The sequence below is a fragment of the Saimiri boliviensis genome, chromosome 8, assembly GCF_048565385.1.
Source record: "Saimiri boliviensis isolate mSaiBol1 chromosome 8, mSaiBol1.pri, whole genome shotgun sequence".
Taxonomy (NCBI): domain Eukaryota; kingdom Metazoa; phylum Chordata; class Mammalia; order Primates; family Cebidae; genus Saimiri; species Saimiri boliviensis.
The window spans coordinates 3,197,571-3,225,095 of NC_133456.1; the positions used below are offsets into that span (position 1 = coordinate 3,197,571).

The following is a 27,525-nucleotide window of genomic DNA, read 5'->3' on the forward strand; positions in this document are numbered from 1 at the left end:
TTCACAGGGTCTTTAATCCAATAAAATATATTTTGGCAAATGTAAATCATTACTTCTAACAAATAAACAGAAGGGGTGTTTGCTTTTTAGAGTCTGTACAGCCATGACTTCCAAATTACAAAATAGAAGTCGTACATCTGTATGTCCCCCACCACTACTTACTACGTTATTATCTCACCTTCCCCCATGAAGTGCTCAGGAGCCACCAAAGTTTTCTACTTGGCAAGGATCTGATATTCATTTATACCTCTGAATAATGACTAGGCCAGCATGTCACCTCTCCAGAGTTATAACCCTGCTCTCCCTCCCAGCAGACTTAACCCCTGGATAAAAAAATAATTTAAAATTCATGGCAATAAGGTAAACCTAGTTCTCTGAAATCATACCAACTTTGTTTAAAATTTAAGAATAAAGCTGATAGCCAGGCGTGGTGGCTCAAGCCTGTAATCCCAGCTCTTTGGGAGGCCGAGGCGGGTGGATCACGAGGTCAAGAGATCGAGACCAGCCTGGTCAACATGGTGAAACCCCGTTTCTACTAAAAATACAAAAAAAAATTAGCTGGGCATGGTGGCGTGTGCCTGTAATCCCAGCTACTCAGGAGGCTGAGGCAGGAGAATTGCCTGAACCCAGGAGGCGGAGGTTGCGGTGAGCCGAGATCACACCATTGCACTCCAGCCTGGGTAACAAGAGCGAAACTCTGTCAAAAAAAAAAAAAAAGAATAAAGCTGATTAATAAGAGATATTTTATAATTTCTTACAATAGCTAGTACAGTTCTCTGAATATAGTATTACTTAATTTCTGGCACTATCAACAAAGATTTTTAAGAAGGACAATGTTTACATTTATTGCAGCATTTGCTACACTAAAAAAAAATAATTTAAGTGTCCAACTATAGGAACGTGGCTCTAATTTATGTAATAATTTCCAGCCATAACTATTCTTCTAATTCAGCTAAATTGTAACTATCATGAGAGAACAGTATCTCTAATGTCTACAATAATGTTTAACATATAGTAGGTAGTCACTGAATATATGAAGAATAAATGAATTTAATTCTCTAATATCTTTACCCACCAAAAAAGAAAAGAATTCTGAAAAAGAATTCCTTTTTTAAATTCTTTTATTTATTCTCAGTTATTCTTATAACTGAGAATATGTGGTATTTGGTTATCTGTTCCTAGGTTAGTGTGATGAGGATAATGGCCTCCACCTCCATGACATTTCTGCAAAAGACAAGATTTTGTTCTTTTCTACCTGCGTAGTACATGGCATATATGCACTACATTTTCTTTATCCAATCTGTCGTTGATGGGCATTTAGGTTGATTCTATGTGTTTGCTATCATGAATAGTAGTGCAATTCACATGCATATGTCTTTGTGGTAGAATGACTTACATTTGTCTAGGTGTAATAGTAGTAATGGGATTGCTGGGTTGAATGGTAATTCTGTTTTTGGTTCTTTGAGGAATCACCACATTACTTTCCACAATGATTGAACTAATTTACACTCCACCAACAGTATGTAAGTCCTTCCTTTTCTCTACAACCTTGCCAGCATCTGTTATTGACATTTTAATAATGGCCATTCTGACTGGTGTGAGATGGTATCTCATTGTGGTTTTGATTGCAATTTCTCTAATGATCAGTAATAGTGAGCTTTTTTCATATGCTTTTTGGCCACATGTATGTCTTCTTTGGAAAAGTGTCTGCTCATGTCCCTTGCCCACTTTCTGATGGTTTATTTTTTCCTGTGAATTTAAGTTCCTTATAGATGCTAGATATTAGACCTTCATCAGATGCCTAGTTTGCAAATATTTTCTCCCATTCTGTAGGTTGTCTACTCTGTTGATAGTTTCTTTTGCTGTGCAGAAGTTCCTTACTTTATCTAGATCCCATTTGTCAATTTTTGTTTTGGTTGTGATTTTGACATCCTCGTCATGAAATCTTTGCCCGTGCCTATATTCAGAATGGTACTGCTTAGGTTGTCTTACAGGGATTTTTATAGTTTTGGGTTTGACGCTTAAAACCCATCTTGAGTTGATTTTTGGGTATGGTATAAGGAAGGGGTCCAGCTTCAGTATTCTGAATATGGCTAGCCAGTTAGTTATCCTAGAACCATTTATTGAATAGTGAGTCCTTTCCCCATTGCTTGTTTTTGTCAGCTTTGTCAAAGATCAGATAGTCATAGGTGTGCAGCCTTATTTCCAGACTCTCTATTCTGTTCCATTGACCTGTGTGTCTGTTTTTGTACCAGTATCATACTGTTTTGGTTACTATAGCCCTACAGTATAGTTTGAAGTCAGGTAACATGATACCTCCAGCATTGTTCCTTTTGCTTAGGATTGCCTTGGCAATTGGCCTCTTTTTTTTTTTTTCCTGGATTCCATATGAATTTTTAAATAGTTTTTTCTATTTCTGTGAAGAATATCATCAGTAATTTGATAGGAATGGCATTAAATCTATAAACTACTTTGGGCAGGATGGCCATTTTAATTCTATTGATTCTTCCTATCCATGAACATGGATGTTTTTGCATTTGTTTGTGTCATCTGATTTCTTTGAACAGTGTTTTGCAGTTCTCATGGTAGAGATCTTTCGCCTCCCTGGTTAGCTATATTCATAGGTATTTTATTCATTTTGTGGCAGTTGTGAATGGAATTGCATTTCTGATTTGGCTCTTGACTTTGCTACTGTTGGTGTATAGGAGTTCTAGTAATTTTTATACTTTGATTTTGTATCCTGAAACTTTGCTGAAGTTATCAGCTGAAGGAGCTTTTGGACTGAGATCCTATATCTAGAAAATTTATATATAATATATGTAAATATATAGAGAGAATCCAGACACTGAATCATGTCATATGCAAACAGGAATAGTCTGACTTCCTCTCTTCCAATATGAACATACTTTATTTCTTTCTCTTGCCTGATTGCCCTGCCCAGAACTTCTGACAATTAATTTTTAGGACCACTTTACAACACTTACTGAATACTTGCAGTCTCCTACTATTTGTAATAGTAAAATATTGGGACAACTGAAATGACCAACAATTAAAAATTTTAAAGACAACCAAATATCCCAAAATAAGTAAAGGAATTAAATTAATGAAACTATGGTAAGGTATAAAATAGTACATATTATATAATGTCCCTTTGCTTTAACATGTATATATATGCAATGATATATACTATACAGTGAGTGGCAGCTGCCTCTAAGCAAGATATATGTGTCTGTAACATTGTTCCTTTACTAATTTGTTTGTGGTTTTTTGCTTAATGTTGGTTTTGAGCATAACATGCCCATCTGACTGTGTAATAATCTAAGTGATACCTTAATTAATAGAAATTCCATTGTTGAATATTTATATTGTATTTTTCTCCCCCTGGCTAATCATTACTGGCATATAATCAGGTTAACTGACTTTTTGCCATTACAAAGAACTCAACAGAAACAACTGGGTAAACCTGAATTTAAAACAATCAAGTAAAATAGGGCAGAAAATTCTGAAAAATGAATAAAATTCCTTAAAGAAAAAGAATTGTAAAATCACACCAGACATGCCAAAATCAGTGAAAACCAGTGGCCAAAAAATATTAATTTTAAATTAAATCATTCTTGAGCTTTCAAAGTAATGTTGGCCACATCATAAACTGCCATTATTTGCAGTTCCCCAAATTTGGAATGAGGTCTTTGTCTGCATGGCTACCAGGTAAAAGACAGGTACTTCATGTCTTATTCATGTGCTCTCTTCTCTGTGAAGCCTTTCCTGATTCCTCCAGACACTGATAGATATCTATTGCCATATGTGCCCTTCTTGTACATACTTCTATTTTACATTTTACCGTAATGTAAATATTTACATGTGTCTCTTCCATTAAAGTTCCCTGAAAGCAGAAACCATATCTTAGCATTTTTATAATCTCGGTCCTATCCCTAATACATTGAAATATTAATGAAACTGATATAAAAATGCCTAAGTTACTAAATCTGACACAGTCACTTCAACAAACACTGAAGTGCCTACTTAGAGTTGAAACATTTATGGAAGATATAAAAGAAACTAAAACCGTGGCTCTTTACCGTAAGAAGCTTAAAGGCTAATGGAGAGGTTTAGTCAATATAAGTAATTCTAAAACACAGAATAAATCTTAGAAGTACAAATGAAGTGTTGTAAGTACATAGCAAAGAAAAAAATTAATTCTGTCTGACAAGGAGGGATCAGGGAAAGCTTCCTGGAAGAGTCACTATATCAAAGAAGCTTTAAAGGATATTAGGATTTTAAAAGGTATAAATGGTAAGAAAATACAGAGAACTGGCTGGGCATGGTGGCTCATGCCTGTAATCCCAGCACTTTGGCAGGCTGTAGCAGGTGAATCACTTGAGACCAAAAGTTTGAGACGAGCTTGGCAAACATGGTGACACCCAATCTCTACCAAAAAACACAAAAATTAGCCAGGTGTGATGGCACACACTTGCAGTCCTGGCTACTCGGGAGGCTGAGGCACAAGAATCACTCGAACCCAGGAGGCAGAGGTTGCAGTGAGCTGAGATCAATCGCCCCACTGCACTCCAGCCTGGGCAAAAGAGTGACACTCCATCCACCACCCTCCACCCCGCAAAAAGAGAGAGAGAAAGAGAGAACTGAGTAGAAGCCAGTCTCACTTTCATGTACAGTAGATGAGGAAGAATATTTTTTTAAAAATTAGAAAAATAAAGTAGGATTAGGTTCCTGAACATTCTTAATTTGAAATTTGGAGAACTCAGTTTACAACCATTTAAACTAGCAAAATGAGATTTCTTCTTTATGCTCCAAACTATACCTTGAAAAAACTTTTACTTTATCATCAACTAACTTTTAGAACCCAAAGATTATCAATTCTACCGGTAATTTTTTTTCACACATGCTTTGCATCAGAGTAGTCAGATTAGGTAGGATTTTAGGAAGGGAGAATTAAAGACACATTTCAAATTGAGTATAATGACTTTCAACACATCCCAAGTGTCCCATATAAAATAAATCTTAATTCTATTCTCATTTGTGCTAAGAAAAAAATGAAAATGCCTTGTCCAAGATCCAAAACGAGAAGAAAACTAAAGAAAATATACTTACTGTAACACAACCTTTAGGAGCTCCTTTTATTTTACCAATATAAACAGAAGTAAATATAAAATCCAGTTGTAGACCCATCTCATTACTAGGCATAATACTGGAAATGTTTTCCATGACAGGATTATATGGGCATAATTCAGATGACACCTAACAAGGAATAAGTCATAAAATGCATATAACTGTATTATATAAATGCTGAAAATAACTTTCACTGTCAAATTCTTCTATAAATTACTATTAGCGAATTTTTGAAGAATTTTATACTGTTCTGTGAAGAAATCATTATCTAGACTTTATGAAAAAATATATGACTTACCTTTGAGAAAATTACACTAAATAGTTGAATCCAAAATTAATTTCACAGCCTAAGCTCCAGAAATATATACCCCTCTGTATCAAAGCCATGGTTTCACCTTCAGTAGTCTCGAATAGGTTTTATTCATTTTTAACTTGACAGAAATAAGTTTTAAACATATATGTACTTTTGTTTAAAATGAGTTTTTAAATATATAATCTCTTTTAATCCCCACAACCACCCTATAGGGAGGATTTTTAGTTTTCCATTTCATAAATAAAGTTAACGGGTGTTTACAATGGTTAAGTGACTTGACCAAAATTACGTGATTAGTAAGAAGCAAAACAAAGATTCAAATGTAGGTTTCCCTCTCTAGGCCCAGTGTCACTTCAACCACATAAAATTGTTTCCATTAACCAAAATAGTGTTCTTGCTACTGCCCTTTAAAAAATTATTTTTATTTTAGATTCAGGGGGTACATGTACAGATTTGTTACAAATGCATATTACATGATGCTGAGGTTTGGGCTTCTATTGAACCTGTCACCCAGATAGTACCCAACAGGAAGTTTTATGGCCCTGGCTCCCCTCATCCCTCCCCCTACTTTTGGAGTCTCCAGTGTCTACTGTTCCGATCTTTAGGCCTGTGCAATGCTGTACTTTTAATGTGCCATGAAAGAATGTAAATGCCTAAGAACCATCTGTGCTGTCAAATCTATATGCTTTATTGTATACTCTATGTTTGAAGACAACCAACCAGAAATGGCTTATACTTGCCTAAAACCTCAAAAATCACATCACTTCCACTCAAATGACTATATAACTTTGCTTTTATATAAAAGGAAAATGGGCAACATCAGCAGCAACTCTTTCTCACAATTTCTTCTAAACGTTACACTATTTTGATGACTTTTTCAACTTTTTCAAATGTGCCTGACCTCTGCACATTATTCCTAACATCACATATGACCGAATAAATAGATTACCACTAAAGCAATTATTATGCATATGTACTCACTCCCTCTTACCTCTAGCAAATGTGACTGATCCTCATCTACAACACGTATCATACTCATTATTTTAAACCCAGCTCATAGCGCCATTTACCCACTTAATTGAATTTCTTTGTCATTCTCATGTTTATTTATTATACTATTATATTCACTTCACATTTTGTAAAAAAAAAAAAAAAAAAGAAAAACTAGCTGGCTCCTAAAAATCACCAATCCATATTTCTCATAATTTATTTAAAACTGGAATGAGAGAACATACAGATGTGGCATTCTGCCATATATGTCTTGGTAGACCTCCACAGTACTGGCTATTTGGTTGTGATCATGAATTTAGTAAATTCTACCAGATACGTTATTGTCTTACAAAATGATCAGATCATCCTGCATTGTCAATTGATACATTGGCAAGGCCTAATTCTTCTACAAGTTTAAATTCATTATCAACATTTTCACTTTTAATTACATAGACGACTAAACCATCAAGTAGGATATTGACCCAATCTGGCAAAAATGGTTACATTTTTGCAAAGATTCAGAACAAAGCTGCTGAGGTGATTTCTGCATGGAATACCAAATGCAAAAGCAAATACCCAGGAAACAATCATCAGACCAAACTCTTCATCACACATTGCAAAGTGACAGTCTCTGACAAATTCAAAAATGAGACAAAAGAAGTCTGCCGTAATTCTGCACTGGTGGTCAATGATAATCTTTTCTCACAAACAGAATAATCAGAGGCCAATAATAAGAAAGAGCACCAGCCAAGAGCAGTATCTCATGCACGTGATCCTAGCACTTTAGGAAGTAGTTAGGAAGGCTGCTTGAGCCCAGGACTTAGAGACCAGCCTGAACAACACAGGAAGACATCATCTCTACAGATGATATATACTTTAAAAACACGAGCCAGGCATGCTGGCACAAGCCTATGATCTCAGCTCCCTGAGAGGCTGAATGAGAGGGATGATTGAGCCCCAAGAGGCTGAGGCTGCAGTAAGCCATGATCACGCCACTGCACTCCAGCCTGGGTAACAGAGAAAGACCTTGGAAAGAAAAAAGAAAAAGAAAGAGAAAAAGAAAAGAAAGAGAGACAGAAAGAGGAAGAAAAAGAGAGACAGTGTGTGTGTGAGTGCGAGAGAGAGTGAGGGAGGGAAGGAAGGAACGAAGGAAGGAAGGAAGGAAGGAAGGAAGGAAGGAAGGAGGGAAGGAGGGAAGGAAGGAGGGAAGGAAGGAAGGAAGGAGGGAGGGAGGGAGGGAAGGAGAGAAAGAGGGAAGGAGGGAAGGAGGGAAGGAAGGAAGAAAAGAAGGAGGGAAGGAAGAAAGGAGGTGGAGTTAGGAAGAAAGGAGGGAAGGAAGGAAGAAAGGAAAGAGGGAAGGAAGGAAGGAAGGAAGGAAGGAAGGAAGGAAGGAAGGTCCAAGATGACCAAATAGGAACAGCTCTGGTGTGCAGTTCCCAGAGAGAACACAGAGAGTGAGTGATCACCTCATTTCCAAAGGAATTTTCACTGCCCACAGACCAGGGGATTCCTGGGCAGAAAAGTGCCACGAGTCTCCAGCACAGCTGTTTCAGCCAGTGCAGCAGGTCTCCGCACAAAAACTCACACAAACCTGGGCGCCGTTTCAACTGATGCCTGGACCACCTAGGAGACAGAGTCACCTGTTAACTGAAAAAGAGGGGGCTGAAACAGGGAGCCAGGTGATCTGGCTCAGCAGGTCCCACCCCCACAAAGACCAGCAATCTGAAACGCTCTGGATTGAAAGTTTCACAGCAAGCACAGCTGGGCTAGGGACAATCAAGCTCTGTGGGGGGAAGGACATCAGCCATTATCGAGGCAGTCCACCACTGTCAAGGCAGTCCACCATTACTGAGGCAGTCCGCCATTACAAAGACATTCTGCCATTACTGAGGCAATCCGCCATTACAGAAACAGTGTGCCATTACTGGGGCAGACTGCCATTACCAAGGCAGTTCTAACTATACCTCTACAAACAAAACCACAAGGAAGTTCACACAGCAGCTGAGCAGAGCCTGTGGCAGCTCAGCAACACCTCTGCTGGCAGACTGTGACTAGGCTACTTCCTTGCTGGACAGCACATCACTGAAAAAAAGGCAGCAGAGGTCAGGAACTTATAAATAAAGCCCCACCTTCCCAGGACACAGCACCTGGGGAAAAAAGTAGTTATGAGCGCCGCTGCAGCAGACTTAAATGTACCTGCCCAGCAGCTCTGAATGGAACAATGGAGCTCACAGCTCAACACTTGAACTCCTATAAGGGACAGACAGTCTCCTCAAGCAGCTCCTTGACCCCTGTATATCCAAGAAGACACCTCATAAAAGAGAGCTTAAGCTGACATCTGGCAGGTATCCTTCTAGGACAAAGATAACAGAAGAAACTGGCAGCAACCCTTACTGTTCTACAGCCACAGCAGGTGAGCCCCAGGCAAGCAGGGTCAGAAGTGGACTTCCAACAGTCCTGCAGCAGAGGGACCTGACTGTTAGAAGGCAAACTAAAAAACAGAAAGAAATAATTTCATCAACAAAAAGGACGTCCACTCAGAGATCCCATCTGTAAGTCACCAACTACAAAGACAACAGGTAGATAATTCCACAAAGAGAAGAAATTAGCCAAAAAAGGATGAAAAAAACAAAAACCAGAACACCTCTCATCCTCTAAGGGATCACAACTCCTCACCAGCAAGGGAACAAGGCTGGATGGAGAATGAGTTTGATGAATTGACAGAGACAGGCTTCAGAAAGTGGGTAATAACAAACTTCTCTAAGCTAAAAGAACATGTTCTAGCCGGGCGCGGTGGCTCACGCCTGTAATCCCAGCACTTTGGGAGGCCGAGGCAGGTGGATCACGAGGTCAAGAGATCGAGACCATCCTGGTCAACATGGTGAAACCCCGTCTCTACTAAAAATACAAAAAATTAGCTGGACATGATGGCGCATGCCTGTAATCCCAGCTACTCAGGAGGCTGAGGCAGGAGAATTGCCTGAACCCAGGAGGCGGAGGTTGCGGTGAGCCGAGATCGCGCCATTGCACTCCAGCCTGGGTAACAAGAGCGAAACTCCGTCTCAAAAAAAAAAAAAAGAACATGTTCTAACCCAATACAAAGAAACTAAGAACCATAAAAAAAGCTTTGATGAAATGCTAATGAGAATAAATAGTTTAGAAAAGAGTATGAACTGAAGGAGCTGAAAAAACACAAGAACTTCACAAAGCATACAAAAGTTTCAATAGCCGAATCTACCATGCAGAAGAAAGGATGTCAGAGATTGAAGATCAACTCAATGAAATAAAATGAGAAGCAAGATCAGAGAAAACACAGAGTGAAAAGAAATGAACAAAGCATCCAAGAAATATGAATTATGTGAAAAGACCTAATCTACATTTGATAGCTGTACCTCAATGTAACAGAGAGAATGAATCCAAGCTGGAAAACACCCTTCAGGATATTATCCAGGAGAACTTCCCCAACCTAGCAAGGTGGACCAATATTCAAATACAGGATATACAGAGAACACCACAGAGATATTCCTCAAGAAGGGCAACCCTGAGGGAAAAAAATGGTCAGATTCACCAGGTTTGAAATGAAGGAAAAACTGCTAAGGGCAGCTAGAGAGAAAGCTCAGCTTACCCACAAAAGGAAGCCCATCAGACTCACAGCAGACCTCTCAGCAGAACCCTACAAGCAAGAAGAGAGTGAGGGCCAATATTCAATGTCCTTAAAGAAAATAAAGTTCAACCTAGAATTTCATATCCAGCCAAACTAAACTTCATAAGTGAAGGAGAAATAAAATCCTTTATGAACAAGCAATTGCTAAGAGATTTTGTCATGACCAGGTCAGCCTTATGAGAAATCCTGAAAATACCACTAAACAAGGAAAGGAATAACCACTACCAGTCACTCCCAAAACATGCCAAATGGTAAAGAGCGTCACCACAATGAAGAAACTGCATCAACTAACGGGCAGAATAACCAGCTAGCATCAAAATGGCAGGATCAAATTCTCACTTAACAATACTAACCTTAAAAGCAAATGGGCTAAATGCCCCAATCAAAAGATACAGACTGGCAAGTTGGGATAAAAAGTCAAAACCGATTGGTATGCTGTATCCAGGAAACCCATCTCACTTGCAAGGATACACAAAGGCTCAAAATAAAGGAACAGAGGAATATTTGCCAAGCAAATAGAGAGCAAAAAAAAAGCAGAAGCTGCAAACCTAGTCTTTGATAAAACAGACTTTAAACCAACAAAGATCAAAAGGGACAAAGCAGGGCATTACACAATGGTCAAAGGATCACTGCAACAAGAAGAGCTAACAATCCTAAATATATACGCACCCAATACAGGAGCACCCAGATACATAAAGCAAGTTCTTAATGACCTACAAAGAGACTGAGAGTCACCCACAATAATAGTGGGAGGCTTTATTACTCCACTGTCAATCTTAGATCAACAAGACAGAAAATTAAGGATATCCAGGACTTGAACACAGATCTCGACCAAGCAAAACTATTAGACATCTACAGAACTCTCAATCCCAAAATCCACAGAATATACATTCTTCTCAGCACCACATCACAAGTACTCTAAAACTGACCACATAATTGGAAGAAAATCACTCCTCAGCAAATGCAAAAGAACGGAAATCATAACAAACAACTCTCAGACAACAGTACAATCAAATTAGAACTCAGGATTAAAAAACTAACTCAGAACCGCCCAACTTCACGGAAAATGAACAACTGGCTATTGAATGTTGACTAGATAAACAATGCAATGAAGACAGAAATTAAGATATTCTTCGAAACCAACAAAAATGAAGGCACAACATATCAAATTCTCTGAGACACATTTAAAGCAATGTCTAGAGGAAAATTTATAGCAATAAATGCCCACATGAGAAGCAACAAAAGATCTAAAATAGACACCCTGTCATCAAAATTGAACAAGCTAGAGGAGCAAGGTCAAAAATACTCAAAAGCTAGCAGAAGACAAGAAATAACTAATATCAGAGCAGAACTGAAAGAGATAAAGACACAAAAATCCCTTCAAAAATTAATAAAACCAGGAGCTGCTTTTATGAAAAAAAAAAATCAATAAAACAGACAGACCACTAGCCAGATTAATAAAAAAGAAAAGAGAGAAGAATCAAATAGATGCAATAAAAAAAGATAAAGGGACTGATCCCACAGATATACAAACTACCATCAGAGATTACTATAAACAACTCTATGCACATAAACCAGTAAACCTGGAAGAAATGGATAAATTTCTGGACACTTGCACCCTCCCAAGCCTGAACCAGGAAGAAGGTTGAAATCCCGAATAGACCAATAACAAGGACTGAAGCTGAGGCAGCAATTAATAGCTTACCACCAAAAAAAAGCCCAGGTCCAGATGGGTTCACAGCCGAATTCTACCGGACATACAAAGAAGAGCTGGTACCACTCCTTCTGAAATTACTCCAAACAGTACAAAAAGAGAGAATCCTTCCTGAATCATTTTATGAGACCAGCATCATCCTCATACCAAAACCCAGCAGAGACTCAACAAGAAAAGAAAACTTCAGGCCAATATCCATGATGAACACAGATGCAAAAAATCTTCAATAAAATACTGGTAAACTGATTGCAAAGGCACATAAAAAAGTTTATCCATTACGATCAAGTTGGCTTCATCCTGGGGATGCAAGGCTGATTTAACATACGCAAGTCTATAAATATAATGCACCACATAAACAGAACCAAAGATAAAAATCACGATTATCTCAATAGATGCAGAGAAGACCTTCGACAAAATTCAACAGCCCTTTATGCTAAAAACTCTCAATAAACTAGGTATTGATGGAAAGTATCTCAAAATAATAAAAGCTATTTATGACAAACCCACAGCCAATATCATACTGAATGGGCAAAAACTGGAAGCATTCCCTTTGAAATCTGGCACTAGACAAGGATGCCCTCTGTCACCATTCCTATTCAATATAGTATTGGAAGTTCTACCCAGTGCAATCAGGCAAGAAAAAAGAAATAAAGTATATTCAATTAGGAAAGAAGGAAGTCAAATTGTCTCTATTCGCAGATGACAAGATTGTATATTTAGAAGACTCCATCATCTCAGCCCAAAATCTCCTGAAACTGATAAGCAACTTCAGTAAAGTCTCAGGATACAAAATCAATGTGCAGAAATCACAAGCATTCCCATACACCAGGCGTCCCCAGACTTTTTACACAGGGGGCCAGTTCACTGTCCCTCAGACAGGTGGAGGGCCGCCACATACTGTGCTCCTCTCACTGACCACCAATGAAAGAGGTGCCCCTTCCTGAAGTGCGGCAGGGGCCAGATAAATGGCCTCAGGGGGCCGCATGGGGCCCGCGGGCCGTAGTTTGGGGACGCCTGCTATACACCAATAGCAGACTTAAAGAGAGCCAAAGCAAGAACAAACTGCCATTCACAATTGCTACAAAGAGAATAAAATACCTAGAAATACAACTAACAAAGGATGTAACGGATCTCTTCAAGGAGAACTACAAGCCACTGCTCAACGAAATAAGAGAGGACACAAACAGATGAAGAAACATTCCATGCTTATGGTTAGGAAGAAACAATATTGTGAAAATGGCCATACGGCCCAAAGTAATTTATAGATTTAATGCTATCTCCATCAAACTATCTATGACCCTCTTCACAGAACTGGGGAAAAAAATCACCTTAAACTTCATATGGAACCAAAAGAGAGTCCACATAGCCAAGATATTTCTAAGCAAAAAGAACAAAGCTGGAGGCATCATGTTACCTGACTTCAAACTATACTACAAGGCTACAGTAAACAAAACAGCATGGTACTGGTACCAAAACAGAGATATAGACCAATGGAACAGAACAGAGGCCTCAGAGGCAATGCCACACATCTACAACCATCTGATCTTTGACAAACCCAGCAAAAACAAGCAATGGGGAAAGAATTCCCTGTTTAATAAATGGTGTTGGAAAAACTGGCTAGCAGTGTGCAGAAAGCAGAAACTGGACCACTTCCTGACACCTTACACTAAAATTTAACTCCAGATGGATTAAAGACTTAAACATAAGACCTAACAACTTAAAAACCCGAGAAGAAAACCTAGGCAATACCACTCAGGACATATGCATAGGCAAGGACTTCATGACTAAAACACCAAAAGCAATGGCAACAAAAACCAAAATAGCCAAATGTGATCTAATTAAACTCCAGAGCTTTTGCGCAGCAAAAGAAACAATCATTAGAGTGAACCAACAACCAGCAGAATGGGAAAAAATTTTTGCAATCTACCCATCTGACAAAGGCCTAATATCCAGAATCTACAAAGAACTAAAACAGATTTACAAACAAACCCATCCAAAAGTGGGCAAAGGATATGAACAGATGCTTTTCAAAAGAAGACATACATGAGGCCAACAAACATATGAAAAAATGCTCATCATCACTGGTCATTAGAGAAATGCAAATCAAAACTACATTGAGATACCATCTCACACCAGTTAAAATGGCAATTCTGGAGACAACAGATGCTGAAGAGGATGTGGAGAAATAGGAACACTTTTACACTATTGGTGGGAGTGTAAATTAGGTCAACCATTGTGGAAGACAGTGTGGCAATTCCTCAAGGACCGAGAAATAGAAATTCCATTTGACCCAGCAATCCCATTACTGGGTATATATTTAAAGGATTATAAATCATTCTATTATAAAGATGCATGCACAAGTATATTTGCTGCAGCACTGTTTACAATAGCAAAGACCTGAAACCAACTCAAATGCCCATGGATGATAGACTGGACAGGGAAAATGTGGCACATATACATCATAGAATACTACGCAGCCACAAAAAATGATGAGTTCGTGTCCTTTGTAGGGACATGGATGAAGCTGGAAACCATCATTCTCAGCAAACTGACACAAGAACAGAAAATCAAACACTGCATGTTCTCACTCATAGGCGGGTGTTGAACAATGAGAACACATGGACACAGGGAGGGGAGCATCACACACTGGGGTCTGTTGGGGGCAACTACAGTAGGGACAGCAGGGGGTAGTAGGGACAGCAGGGGGTAGGGAGTTGGGGAGAGATAACATGGGGAGAAACGCCAGATATTGGTGTTGGGGATGGAAGCAACAAACCACATTGCCATGTATGTACCTATGCAACAATCGTGCATGTTCTTTACAAGTACCCTAGAACCTAGAGTGCAATAAAATATACATATCCTTAACAAAAAAGAAAGAAACAAAGAATAAATACTGATAATACATGATTTGAACCTATTTTAGACCCACACTCTTTAAAGGACTGAACTAACTGACTGATACTAAACTAACACATTTCCATTTATTATTTTCTATAAGAAGAAAGAGAGGACTTGCCAAACCTTATATGTTTCTGACCTGTATCCCCAAAGCCATGTTCTTTCCTCCATATTATACTGCCTTCACAGTATGTGAGAAAAAGGAATAATTCCAAGTAGCCAAAATACTCCAAGACCAGACATATAAATATTAGAAAATGTATTTAATTCTACAAAATGTTATTGAAATGTTCAATGAAAGCCATAAAAAAAATTCAAGTAATATTTGGACTGAAAAAATATAAATTACCAGAAAAAAAATGGTATAATCTTTTATTTCAAAATAAAGACCACTATGCATTTCACTCAAACTACTATTAAAAAGTTGTCTCAAAATTCAAACTAAGAAAATTTCTAATTTTCATTATAATATTCTGCTTGATAAAACAAGTAACAGTCATTAACAATAGTGTATATTTCATTGTTAATCTGTGAGAAGCCAGAAGTAAATTACCTGCACAGATTCATGTGTAATCAATGGTAGTTTCGACAATGGTGATTCAGAAGTACTCTCATTTTCATCAGTTGACTCATGGTCTTGCTTAGGTTGTAACTTAAGAATTTCTGAATTTTTATGTTCAACAGGTCCTTCTTCATCACTGGAAACAACAACTAAAAAGGAAAAGAAAAATGTACTTTTATTTATTCTTTTTTTTTTTTTCGGACACAGTCTCCTGATCTCAGCTTACTGCATCCTCCACCTCTCAGGCTCAAGCAATTCTCCTGCCTCAACCTCCCAAGTAGCTGGGATTACAAGCACCCACCACCACGCCAGCCAACTCTTATATTTTTAGTAGAGATGAGGTTTATTTTTTTAGTAGAGATGTTGGCCAGGCTGATCTCAAACTACTGACCTCAGGTGATCCACCTGCCTCAACCTCCCAAAGTGCTGAGATTACAGGCGTGAGCTACAGCACCCAGCCAAAAAAAAATGTATTTTAAATGTGTAACAATCATATATTAAAAAAAAAAAAACTTTCAGCCGGGAATGGTGGCTCACTCCCGCAATCTAAAAAAAAAAACTTTCGGCCAGGAATGGTGGCTCACTCCTGTAATCCCAGGATTTTGGGAGGCTGAGGTGGGTGGATCCCCTGAGGTCAGGAGTTTGAGACCAGCCTGGCCAACATGGTGAAGCCCCATCTCTACTAAAAACACAAAAATTGGCTGGGCGCAATGGCTCACGCCTATAATCCCAGCACTTTGGGAGGCCAAGACAGGCAGATCACCTGAGGTCAGGAGTTCAAGACCAGCCTTACCAACATGGAGAAACCCCATCTCTACTAAAAACACAAAATTAGCCGGGTGTGGTGATGCATGCCTGTAATCCCAGCTACTTGGAGGCTAAGGCAAGACAATCACTTGAACCTGGGAGGCAGAGGTTGCGGTGAGCAGAGATCGTGGCATTACACTCCAGTCTGGGCAACAAGATCGAACAACCATCTCCAAAAAATAATAATAATACAAAAATTTAGCCGAGCGTGGTGGTGCACAACTGTGATCCCAGCTACTCAGGAGGCTGAGGCAGGAGAATTGCTTGAGCCCAGGATGCAGAGGTAGCAGTGAGCTCAGATCACATCACTGCACTCCAGCCCAGCTAACAGAGCCAGACTCTGTCTCAAAAAAAAAAGGAACTTTCTAATTAATGCAATTTATTTTTAACAATCCTGTTAAATTTAATCATCTCAATTTATTTAATTTAGAAACAGACCTATCATTTGTTATTTGATTTATAGCAGTTATAGACAATGACTCCACATCAGCGCAATTATTCAACAGTTACCTGCACCCTCACCTTCTAAAGAATAAAGATGTTTAAAAATGGATAAAGCCATGAGGAGGCCTTAGGAACAAGTTCTAGTTCTAACAGTGTATTGTGCCACCACTAAATTGTACTTTAATTCCTGTTACATGAATTGCTTCAAGGAGGGGGAAATGAATAACTAGGGGAAGCTGAGAGACACTGTTCACTGGAGAGCCTCTAAAATCTTTGAAATTGCTTTGTACCAGGTGATGACGTCAACTACTCAGAGGCTGCTTAAGTTAAAATTAATAATAATAATTAGATAGGACTTAAACTCTCCACACTTCATCAACTAAACGACAGTAACGATGGTCCTTAAATAATCTATTTTTAAACTACTCAGATTAAAGTGTACTAATAAGAAAAACATACTTCTGTTTTTAAATCCTCCATTAGTTTACCTAAATAAATATTTTCAGTCTTATGAAAGAGACCCCAAACTCCAAGCCTTTTTTCTTAAAGTTCATATATTCCACAGTGATGTCATAAACAGCTTATATTGCCTGAGCCAAATTTGTTCAAGAGGAAGAAAAAACAACTAAGTAAAACAGAGGAAATTAAGTAACTTTATAATCTTCCTGTCACTTACTTGGTTCAGCTGAGATCAATGATTGGCTCCCTTCATTAGGTCCTCTTAGCATAGGCTTTTCTATTGTATTCAACTCACTCTCATCCTTCTCAACCAGAGAAGAAATCCCCACAGTATCAGTGGACTTAGAGTTCTCGACAGTTTCAGTGGTGGAACAGGCAGAGGCACTTTTGGTGGTGGTACTGAAAGCCAGCTCCTGACTGTGAAGTGAGGATAGTTTACTAAAATCACTTTTTGTAGGTTTAGAGGTAATTTCTTCAAGCAGTTTTGGGTCCTGACGATAGTTTTCACTTGACTTTTCAAACTCAGTGGATGTTGTTGAGTCATCTTCTTGTTTTTTCTAAACATAAACACAGAGAAAAAATAGCACTTTTCAAATTTGGCTTGCTTCATCCATTTTTAAATTCTTAAAAAATATATAAAAGGAAAAATATTATATCATTTCTATAAGTAGATGGATAAAAAACTAAACAATGATACTACGTTATGCTTGACACTATCTCCCAAGTATAAAGATACAGGGTTTGGTCTGTCCAGTCTGATGCCTGATAATTTTTAAGGGGAAAATTAGGATATTTCCATCTTTACAAATACTTTTTCAGACAGTCTCCCATTATCTAAGTCAACTTTAGAATAAGAAGATTTATTTACAGATTTTTATTTTGCAGAAGTAATAATGCCAATGTGACCAACTACTTTGGTTAAAAATTTTAAAAATTAACAAAATAACATTAAGAATTATGAAAATCAACCATTGCCTTCAATATCTCATTTACTGTATAAATCTAAATCATGTTTATAATTGCAACCCCAAAACATTACAAGGTCCTGAAATGATTTATAGATCAAAGGAATTAAAGAGCTGTCTTACTGGTTTTATTGCCGCCTATATATTAAGTCTTTGAAAACAGAAAATGTACATATTTAATATGGTAATTACTTACTTACAATAAATTCCCTAAACTCCAGATAAACAGAAGCTTAAAGAATTTGTTAAGTAAATTACTATTGACAAATACATCTAATGATAATTTTACAGAGCAAGTAAAAAAGTGAGTGACTAGACAGTATGAATAGTATTTGGCTGAATTAAGGAAAAAGAAAAGCCTGAAGGATATATAACAAACTACTAAGGAAAGAGTGATACAAGAAAAGAAGAAATTTTAACTCTTTTACTCATTCATAATATTTGAAATTTGTTCCAATAGCTCTTTATCACCAAGAAAAGTCACATTTAAAATTGTTTCTTAACAATAAAGCTAACAGTGAACCAAAGAAGAAAGAAAGAAATCTGATAATAAAAACAGAAAGCTACAGGAACATTATTTGGCCATAGTCAACTCATTTTTATTACAGCATAAAATTATTTCCTATAATATCTAAACACCTCTACTTACTGTCTGTTCTGTTGACTTATCCAAAGAAGTACCATTCTGAGAATCAGGTAAATTATTTCTAAGCTTTCTCTTTCTCTTCCGGGAAATCAGAGTAGGTTCCATTTTTGATTCGGAATATTTAACATCCTTGTCTCTGCTTTCCTGTTCAAGATGATGACAACCTCTACTTCCACTGTTAAGGTCTTAAAAACAAATTAAGTATAAATATGGACAAAAAAGTATAGAGAGAATCTCTTTTAGAAGAGCTCAAAGAAACATCATCAAAATTGCTATACTACTTCCAAAGCTCATTAAAACAGAAGTGTACTGTTAAAGTATCATACTGACACTGGACGAAGGTAAAGGTTTGCCCTATTTTAGTTGGTATACACAAAGTAAATGCTCATTATACAACAGTTGAGAGGTGAGAAAAAAACATAAGGAAGAAATATCTTTTTCAGAGTAGCCAAGGCAAAGCAACCAAACTGTTTTTTCATTTGCTATAAATGCATTTGGCTGCACTATCAAAAAAAGGGGGTGTCATTAAAATCTGGAAAATTCATGTCTTAAAGTTTGATAATTCAGCATGACTTTATAAACTAGTCTTTTAAAAAATGTAATTTACATCATATTTTTAGTGGAAAGGGACTATAATTTGAAAGAGTGTTGATCGCTGCTTTTTAAAAAGGAGCCAAAATATCTTTCCTCAGTAGTTGACTGTAATATATGATCATTCACAAGGTTACCAATTTACTTGTCGGTTTTCTTCTTTTCAATAATCAAGACTATGTCCTTTTAAGTCTCTAATAAATCCATTAGTCTAGATAAGTGCTTCCTTTAAGTCAACATCATTTTGAAACCCATGCCAATCATTATTAAAAATATTTAATATTTCTGTTCTCAAATATGCACCATACAAAAATGCCTTCTACAAGTCTCCACTTAATTAACTAAAAGTTCTACTGAATTATTTTGCTTTCTGAATCTATGTCAGACAAGTACCAACTCAAAGTTTATACACAGCAAGTCACAAAGCAGTTGCCTTTAATTCACCATTTTCAATTTATTTAACTAACTGGCCTGACTTGTTCATGATTTTTAAAATCTTCTCCTCGGCTGGGCGCGGTGGCTCAAGCCTGTAATACCAGCACTTTGGGAGGCCGAGGCGGGTGGATCACGAGGTCAAGAGATCGAGACCATCCTGCTCAACATGGTGAAACCCCGTCTCTACTAAAAATACAAAAAATTAGCTGTACATGGTGTCACATGCCTGTAATCCCAGCTACTCAGGAGGCTGAGGCAGGAGAATTGCTTGAACCCAGGAGGCGGAGGTTGCGGTGAGCCGAGATCGCGCCATTGCACTACGGCCTGGGTAGCAAGAGCGAAACTCCGTCTCAAAAAAAACAAAAAAAAATCTTCTCCTCAAACTATTCTTGCTTTTACTCTTAACTTCAACAATTCCTAATAACTAATATTCATGATAATTTGTCTTTGACATTGCTTAAAGGAAGGCACTGGAACAGGATTGAGGGTAAAAATTCCAAGACAGTCAATTGCCTTTCAATTTCCAGAGAAAACACTTTACTCACTCCCTAAGGAAAATAAAACTCCCCCTAAATCATCAACACAATATTTAGGCCAGCACATTAAATTTTATATGTAACATTGTAAACTATAAAAGTGGTCAAATACAATTTCTACACATAATGTATCAAACTATAATTTCTAAACATAAATATTATACTACAATAAAAAGACTCATAAAAGGAAAAGGGCTTGAGAAAAACTTGATTATACAGGAGTTTCATTTTAAACAATTTATTATTTGCATATCAGTCAAGACTGTCTCATGCAAAAAGGAATAACTTTGTTAAATAGAATGAAATATTGTAAAAATAGGATTCCACTTGCATAATATATACATAATTTAACCTGAAAATACTACTAGTATATATATATATAACTAAAGAGATAGCAAAATCCTGTAAACAAAAGAATATTATTTCCAAGGTATTATGTGGTAAAAGCAAATTCCAAAAGGCAAACAATGTGCTACCAAAAAAAAAAAAAAAAAAAAAATGGTACACCTAAGGTTTAATTCAGAATTTCCATTAATTTACAGGTTTTTATTAAATAACTGGTATCAGATGTAAGAGGGTAAACACTGCTTCAACAAAGGTACAATAGCTAATTTTATTCAAAACACTTTCCCTACCAATAGTGGTACCTTCAGGGATACTGAAAAACTAACAAGTGTTTCTTTTGTCGTGGAAAGTACATGACATGTACTTATGCATGTCTAAGATGCCGCTGTAATCTTGAGGTAATACTCCTGGGTACAAATCAGAAAGTATTTCATTCAAGTCAGTATGAGGACCGTTAGTCCTCACATTCTACTAACTTTCCTAGGTAGAGTAGGAATCTTTGTCTTGATAACATCTGAACTGACCCCACTTGTACAAATACTTATATTTTTACTTGGTAATCAATAGAGTCATCCCTCAGTATTCTCAGGGTCCCAGGGACTCAGGATACCAAAACTGATGGATCCATAAGCCCCTAAAGGTAAAATATTTGCATATAATCTGTATACATTCTCCTTTATAGTTTAAATAATCTCTAGATTACTTACAATACCCAATACAACATAAATACTATGTAAATAGTTGTTACACTGTATTTTTTTATTATTGTATTATTTTTATTAAGGTGTTTTCAAATATTTTCCATCTGCGGTAGACTGAATCTGCAGATACGGAATACAAAGATACAGAGAGATGACTGTAATTATTTCTGAGAAAAGTACAGTTTATAAGAAAATAAATGTTTTTCATTATACGTTGACAGTACTTAGTGACTAATTGAAAATTCATCTGTACAAAGTCACAGCACATTTTCCAAAGACTGCCTTTATAAGAGTTTCAGATGGTTTCTTGTACAAATAAAAGCTGTTAGTCTAATTTCATTTTAATTTTTTTTTTAATGAAAAAGAATCTTTAAATAGCTGTACTCCAAATGAAGTGGGTTTCGCATAGTGTCATTAAAAGACTTTTTTTTTGTATCGTGAATAACTTATGAAATCACTCAAAAATAAAATAGTGGCCAAGCGCGGTAGCTTACACCTGTAATCCCAGCAGTTTGGGAGGCCGAGGCAGGCAGATATCTGGAGCCCAGGCATTTGACACCAGCCTGGGCAACATGCCAAGACCCTGTCTCTGCAAAATACAAAAACTTAGTCAGGCATGGTGGTGCATATAGTCTCAACTACTCGGGAGACTGATGTGGGAGGAACACTTAAGCCCAGGAGGTAGAGGCTGAAGTGAGCTGTGATCATGTGTGATCATGCCACTGTACTCCAGCATAGGTGACAGAGTCAGGCCCTGTCTCAGAAAAAGAAAAAGAAAGAAACAGACCTCCACAAACATTTGAAGCTATCAATAATCCAAGAGACCCCTGAAGGTGTTAGTTTCACAAATAACGTAGTAAAATTGTCTTTCTCCAAATATCAGTAAAATATTTTTAATTCTTGAAAGAGAGACAAAAAAGAAAAAGAAGTCAAATCACAGATATGCAAGGAGGCCTACGAAAAATTTTCAGAAGTCTAGGAAGTATTTACCTTCAAATTTGCTAATAGTGGCTTGTTTTGGCATCCTCCTAAAGTTGAGAGAAATTCTAATGAATAGAGAATGTATTCATGGTAGGCAAAGAGACAGTGATAAGCTAATATTAAAAACTCAGTTAGCAGTAACTTTAATATCCATGGAAACAACACCTAGAAATAGCTAAATTAACGTAACTTCATAGCCATATCCCAGTCTCCCCAAAGAAGAAAAAAAAATCCCAATTTAACTTTTGGGATTAGTAAATAAATCTGGAAGTGAGTGCTACGCCACATAAAGAGTAGGTTTTGCAATTCTCCTTGTGTCACCAAATAACCTCCCTTTACTTTCACATATCCTTTTAACGTAAAATGACATAATTTATTTATAACAAAAATTATAAATACAATAGGCACAAACTCAAATTCCAACAGTTGTCTAAGGTTCACAAACCTTTAGGCTGAGTATCAGACATTAAAAGAGAAATGCCATCATCAGTTCTTCGTTTTTCTTTACTGTGTGCAGCCTGTTTCACAGAATTGTTATCTGTCTTACTTTGTTGTGAGCACCTGCAGAAGAGAATGGTATTATACTCAATTCTAATACAGCCCAAATTAATTTAGAAACCTAATGGCATATATTTAAAGATCCAACAGGTTACAAACACAGTCCCACATGGCAGACTGTAAGATCTGGTCTGGATGGTGAAAAATACATACTGAATTCAGATTTAAGAAATAAGTTATCCTCCCTTGTCTACCTTTAAATTCCCCATGTGTGTTTTGGGGGGAAAAAACAGGCTATCAACATTGGAGGATTGCATGCATGCAAAATGAGCAAGAGAGTAATATTATACAAGTATTAAATAAGTTAAGTTTAAAAAGTGAAATTCCAAGGACACAAGTACCCCGATAAACAATTATAAGCCAAAGCTGAATGTTACTATATTTCAGACACGGTTCATACATCAAAAAGTAAGTGTGGTAACAAATTTCCAGTAGTACGTGGCAATAAATTTTACCTATAGAGAAAATAATGTAAAGCCTAAGGTACTGGTAAAATAACAAATTTTGGAATGATAGGCTCAATGTTATTACTAATAAAAATTTAGAAATATAAAACATATTATAATGTATAAATGCATACATGTAAAATAAAATATAAAAATTTAGACTGGAAGGATTCAAGCCTATTTGGATAGTAGATAACACTAAAGAAGGAGAGTAATAGAATCAGGGAATATAAAATAAATAAGTTTTCAACTTTCCATGATACTTGAAAAAAATGAAATCTAAAAAGAATAAAGAATTATATTGGTTAAATCTCAGGGATATGTATTGGGATATTAGTCTCCTTATGTGCATATTTAAAGTATTTTATAATTCAAAAAATATATATTATTTACAACTAAGGCAACTAGTGTAAGTCAAAAACAAAGACTATAAAGACCAATAACACATAACACCTCTTTGTCTTGAGAGAATTATTTGGAAGGCTAAAAATGACTTATATCATAAATAAAAAAGCTACAGTATTCAAACATTGCCAGTGTAGTGTCATAAAGAAAGAGTTATTGGTCCTATTACATTGCTCATTTTCATATTTACTTTGGTACAATTTTCTTTATTCTCAGATTGAAAATTAAAAGGCCAAATAATCAAAATTGTGAGGGATGGTGAGCCACTTTCACTTGCAAAGAGATTCTGACTGAGTCAAATTATTCCACTCCTCAAACCTCAAGAATCATCCAATCCGAGCTTGGTGATTACCTTTAGCAGCGGAATATAAATAACTCCCACATGTATAGCACTCCAACAATGGAATACTAAGCATAAGTAGGTTAAAAGACTGAAACCTAATAGGACTGCAGAATGCTTTTCTTCCTCTCGCATCTTACCACCACATTCTTAAAGGTCTATTTACAGCAATTGCTTTTATCTGGTACATCATGTCCAACTATTCAAAACAAAAAGAAAAGAAAATTAAAAGCACACTAAAAGAAAAAAAATCACGGTTTGACAACAAGTATCAGAACAAGAACCAGACATGTCAGAGATGTTGAATTATCAGGCTAGGAATTTAAAACAAATATTATCAACAGATAACGTATACAGCATATAAGCACTTACGGGCAACATCAGCAGAGAGAAAGTGTAAGAAAGAATGAAAAAGGAACACTGAAAATTAAAACACTGTAACAAAAATGAACAATGCCTTGGATGGGCTCACTAGTAGAGAGGATGTGAAAAAGGAAAGAATCCCTGAACTTGATTACGTATTAACAGAAAATTCCAACACAGGAAAGAAAAAAAAAAAAAAGACTTAAAAATCCATAACATAGTATTAAAGAACTGTGGAACAACTACAAAAGGTATAGCACAGGCATAATGGGAATATTACAAGGAGAAGAAAGAGGTAAAGAAACAGAGGAAATATGAAAAGCAATAATGCATGAGAATTTCCCCAAATTAATGTCAGACACAAAATCACAGACTGGCAAGTTCAGAGAACACCAAAGAGAATAAATGCCCAAAAAACAACACCTACGCATATTATATTAAACTGAAAAAATCAAAGATTTTAAACAGTTCATAAAATCCCGAAGGGAAAAAAAAAAAAAAAAAAAAAAAAAAAAAACCTTAACTACAGAAAAACAAAGGTAAGAATTTTATCTGATTTCTCAGAAACCACACAAGTAAGAACATTACGGAGGAAAATCTTTTAAGTGTTCAGAGAAAAAAAACCTACAAACCTAGAATTCTGTACCCTGTGAAATTATCCTCCATAAGTGATAGAGAAATAAGGATGTCCACAGATTAAAAAAGAAGAAGAAGATAATAACCTGTTGCCAGTAGACTTGTCTTCCAAGAAATGTTAGTTCTCCAAAGAGAAGACAAATGACATAGGTGAGAAATTCAGATCTATGTCAAGAAAGAGCATCAGAGGAAGAATCAATAAAAGTAAAATAAAATTTTTTATTTTTCTTATTTGTAAACTATAAATGCCTATATTCAAAAAGAAGAAAGATCTAAAATGAGTAATCTAAGCTTCCAACTTAGGAAATGAGTAAAAGAAGACCAAGTGAATTCCAAAGTAAGCAGAGAACAGAAAACAGGAGCTTGACAAATATCAATGAAACCAAAAGTTGGTTACTTGAAAAGATAAATAAAATTGAGAGGCCTCTAGCCAGATTAAGAAAAAGACACCAAATTCTAGTTTCACAAATGAAAGTGAAAACTTCACGACAGATACCACAGAAAAGAATAGTAAAAGTATAACAGGAATATTATGAACAACTATATTTGATAAGCCCATATATTTGATAACCTACATGAAATACACCAATTTCTTGAAAAACACAATCTACCAAAACTCACACAAGAATAAACAGACAATCTAAATGGACTTATATGATTTTTTTAAATGGATGAATAATTAACACACTTACAAAAGCTACAACATGTGGCACAAAAGGATTCACGGGTAAATTCTACCAAACATTTCAGGATGAAATTATACCAATTCTCCACTAACTCTTTGTAAAAATAAAAGCAGAGGGAATATTTCCTAACTCGTCCTATGAAGCCACTATTGCCCTAATACCAAAAAACAAGATACCACAAGCCAAGAAAACTAGACTAATATCTCTTATGAGACAGAGGCAAAAATACTCAGGAAAATATTAGCTATGGGAATCCAACAAAATATAAAAAAGAATTATACACCACAACTAAGTGTGATTTATCCCAGGTATGCAAGGCTGTTTCAACATTTAGAAATCAATTGGTGTAACTGATTGCATCAAAGCTAATGAAGAAAAATCACATGATCAGGGTCAAGGCCAAAACGGCCCACTAAAAACAGGGGCAACTGGAGGCCCCCACTGAAAAGGACCATAATTAAGGTGTGACTCCTTCACTGGCAACCAAGGTATCCAGGTTCTCTCAATAGATCTGACTACGCAGCTGGCATGACCCACAGAGAGGAAGAGCAGTGTGGTATGGTGGCCACCTGAGAGCCACACAGGGCAAGGGAGCCCCCACCCCCCAGCCAAGGAAGTCACTGAGTGAGGGTGCTACCCAGCCAGGGAAATCGTGCTTTCTCTATGGAACTGTGCAATGCATAGAAACCATGCTTTCCACAGAACTATGCAACCCATAGACTGGAAGATCCCACGCGAACCCATGCCACCTGGGCCTAGCGTCCCAACCCTGAAGCTGTGCACATTCTCAACAGCCTCTGAGCTGGAATCTGCTTAAGCCTGCCGAGCTTGTGGGATGAGGAGCGACCAGCATCACAGCTGCAACCGCCTGCTGCCTAAGCTGTTTGAGCTCCTTGAGGAAGCAGCACCAGCCAGCACTGGGACTCATAACAGCCTAACAAGCTAAGCTCCCTGAGCTCCAGGCTGTGCTTTTCCACTGCTGACTCCAGGGAGGTTGGACAACTTCATCCCAAGAGGTGCCCCCCACAGCCCCACATGCTGGCTGTGGCAGACTCCCACCAGAGAGCCTCTTCAGGCCTGACCCTGACCCATCCTTCCTCACTGGGTGGGGCTTCCCTGCATGAACTCCAACAATTCCAGCTGGAGGCTCAGGAACAAAACCCAGATCTCCCTCGGTCTGAGCCCCAGGGCGGGTAGTGGCTATAGTCTCTTCAGACCAGCGACTAGCCTTTCCACCTAGTGGTTCTCACAAATCCCAGCAGCCCAAATGACTGGGTTTGCCCCAAGCGAAGCACACCCCCGCCACCAAAAGACAGTCAAAGTACTTTGTTAAATGGGTCCTGTTCCCTGTGCCACCCAACTGGGTGAGACCCTCCAACAGGGGTTGTCAGACACCCTATACAGGAGCAATCCTACTGGTATCAGGTTGATGCCCCTCAAGGTCCAAGATCCCAGAAGAAGGAGTAGGAGCCCATCTTTGCTGTTGTCCAGCCTCCTTGAGTGACATCTACAGGCATGGGAGTGAACCAGATGGACAGGCCCTAAAGGGAACCCCCAGCGAACCGCAGCAGCCTTACAGAAGAGGGACCTGAACAATGCAAGAAAAACAAACAGAACGCAACAACAGCATCAACAACAAAAAAAGTCCCCCCAAAAAACCCATCCAAGAGTGAGCATCGTCAAAGATCAAAACCAGACAAACTCATGAAGATGAGAAAGAATCAACAACAAAAAAATGCTGACAACCCAAAAGGACAGAGTGCCTCTTCTCCTCCAAATGATTGCAATGCCTCTCCCATAAGGCCACAGAACAGAACAGACGAAAAGATGGACAAACTGACAGAAGCAGGCTTCAGAGATGGGTGAATAACAAAAACTCTGCTGAGCAAAAGGTGCACATTCCAAACCCA

General features: G+C 37.4%; 1 protein-coding gene across 17 annotated transcripts in view; it reads right to left on the bottom strand.

Annotated features, from left to right (window-relative positions):
- Window positions 1-27,525, bottom strand: part of SENP7 (SUMO specific peptidase 7) — a 216,935-nt gene that overhangs the window by 29,271 nt on the left and 160,139 nt on the right. For all 17 annotated transcript variants that reach the window (XR_012518701.1, XR_012518700.1, XM_074403585.1 and 14 more), the window contains 5 exons: window positions 22,627-22,742; window positions 18,596-18,777; window positions 17,199-17,538; window positions 15,263-15,420; window positions 5,110-5,256 (listed from right to left, as the gene is read on the bottom strand). Coding sequence is in view for 15 of the 17 variants with exons in the window: in XM_074403585.1 (XP_074259686.1) it covers window positions 5,110-5,256; window positions 15,263-15,420; window positions 17,199-17,538; window positions 18,596-18,777; window positions 22,627-22,742 (943 nt within the window). In the remaining 2 variants the exon portion in view is untranslated. The remainder of the gene's footprint in view (window positions 1-5,109; window positions 5,257-15,262; window positions 15,421-17,198; window positions 17,539-18,595; window positions 18,778-22,626; window positions 22,743-27,525) is intronic.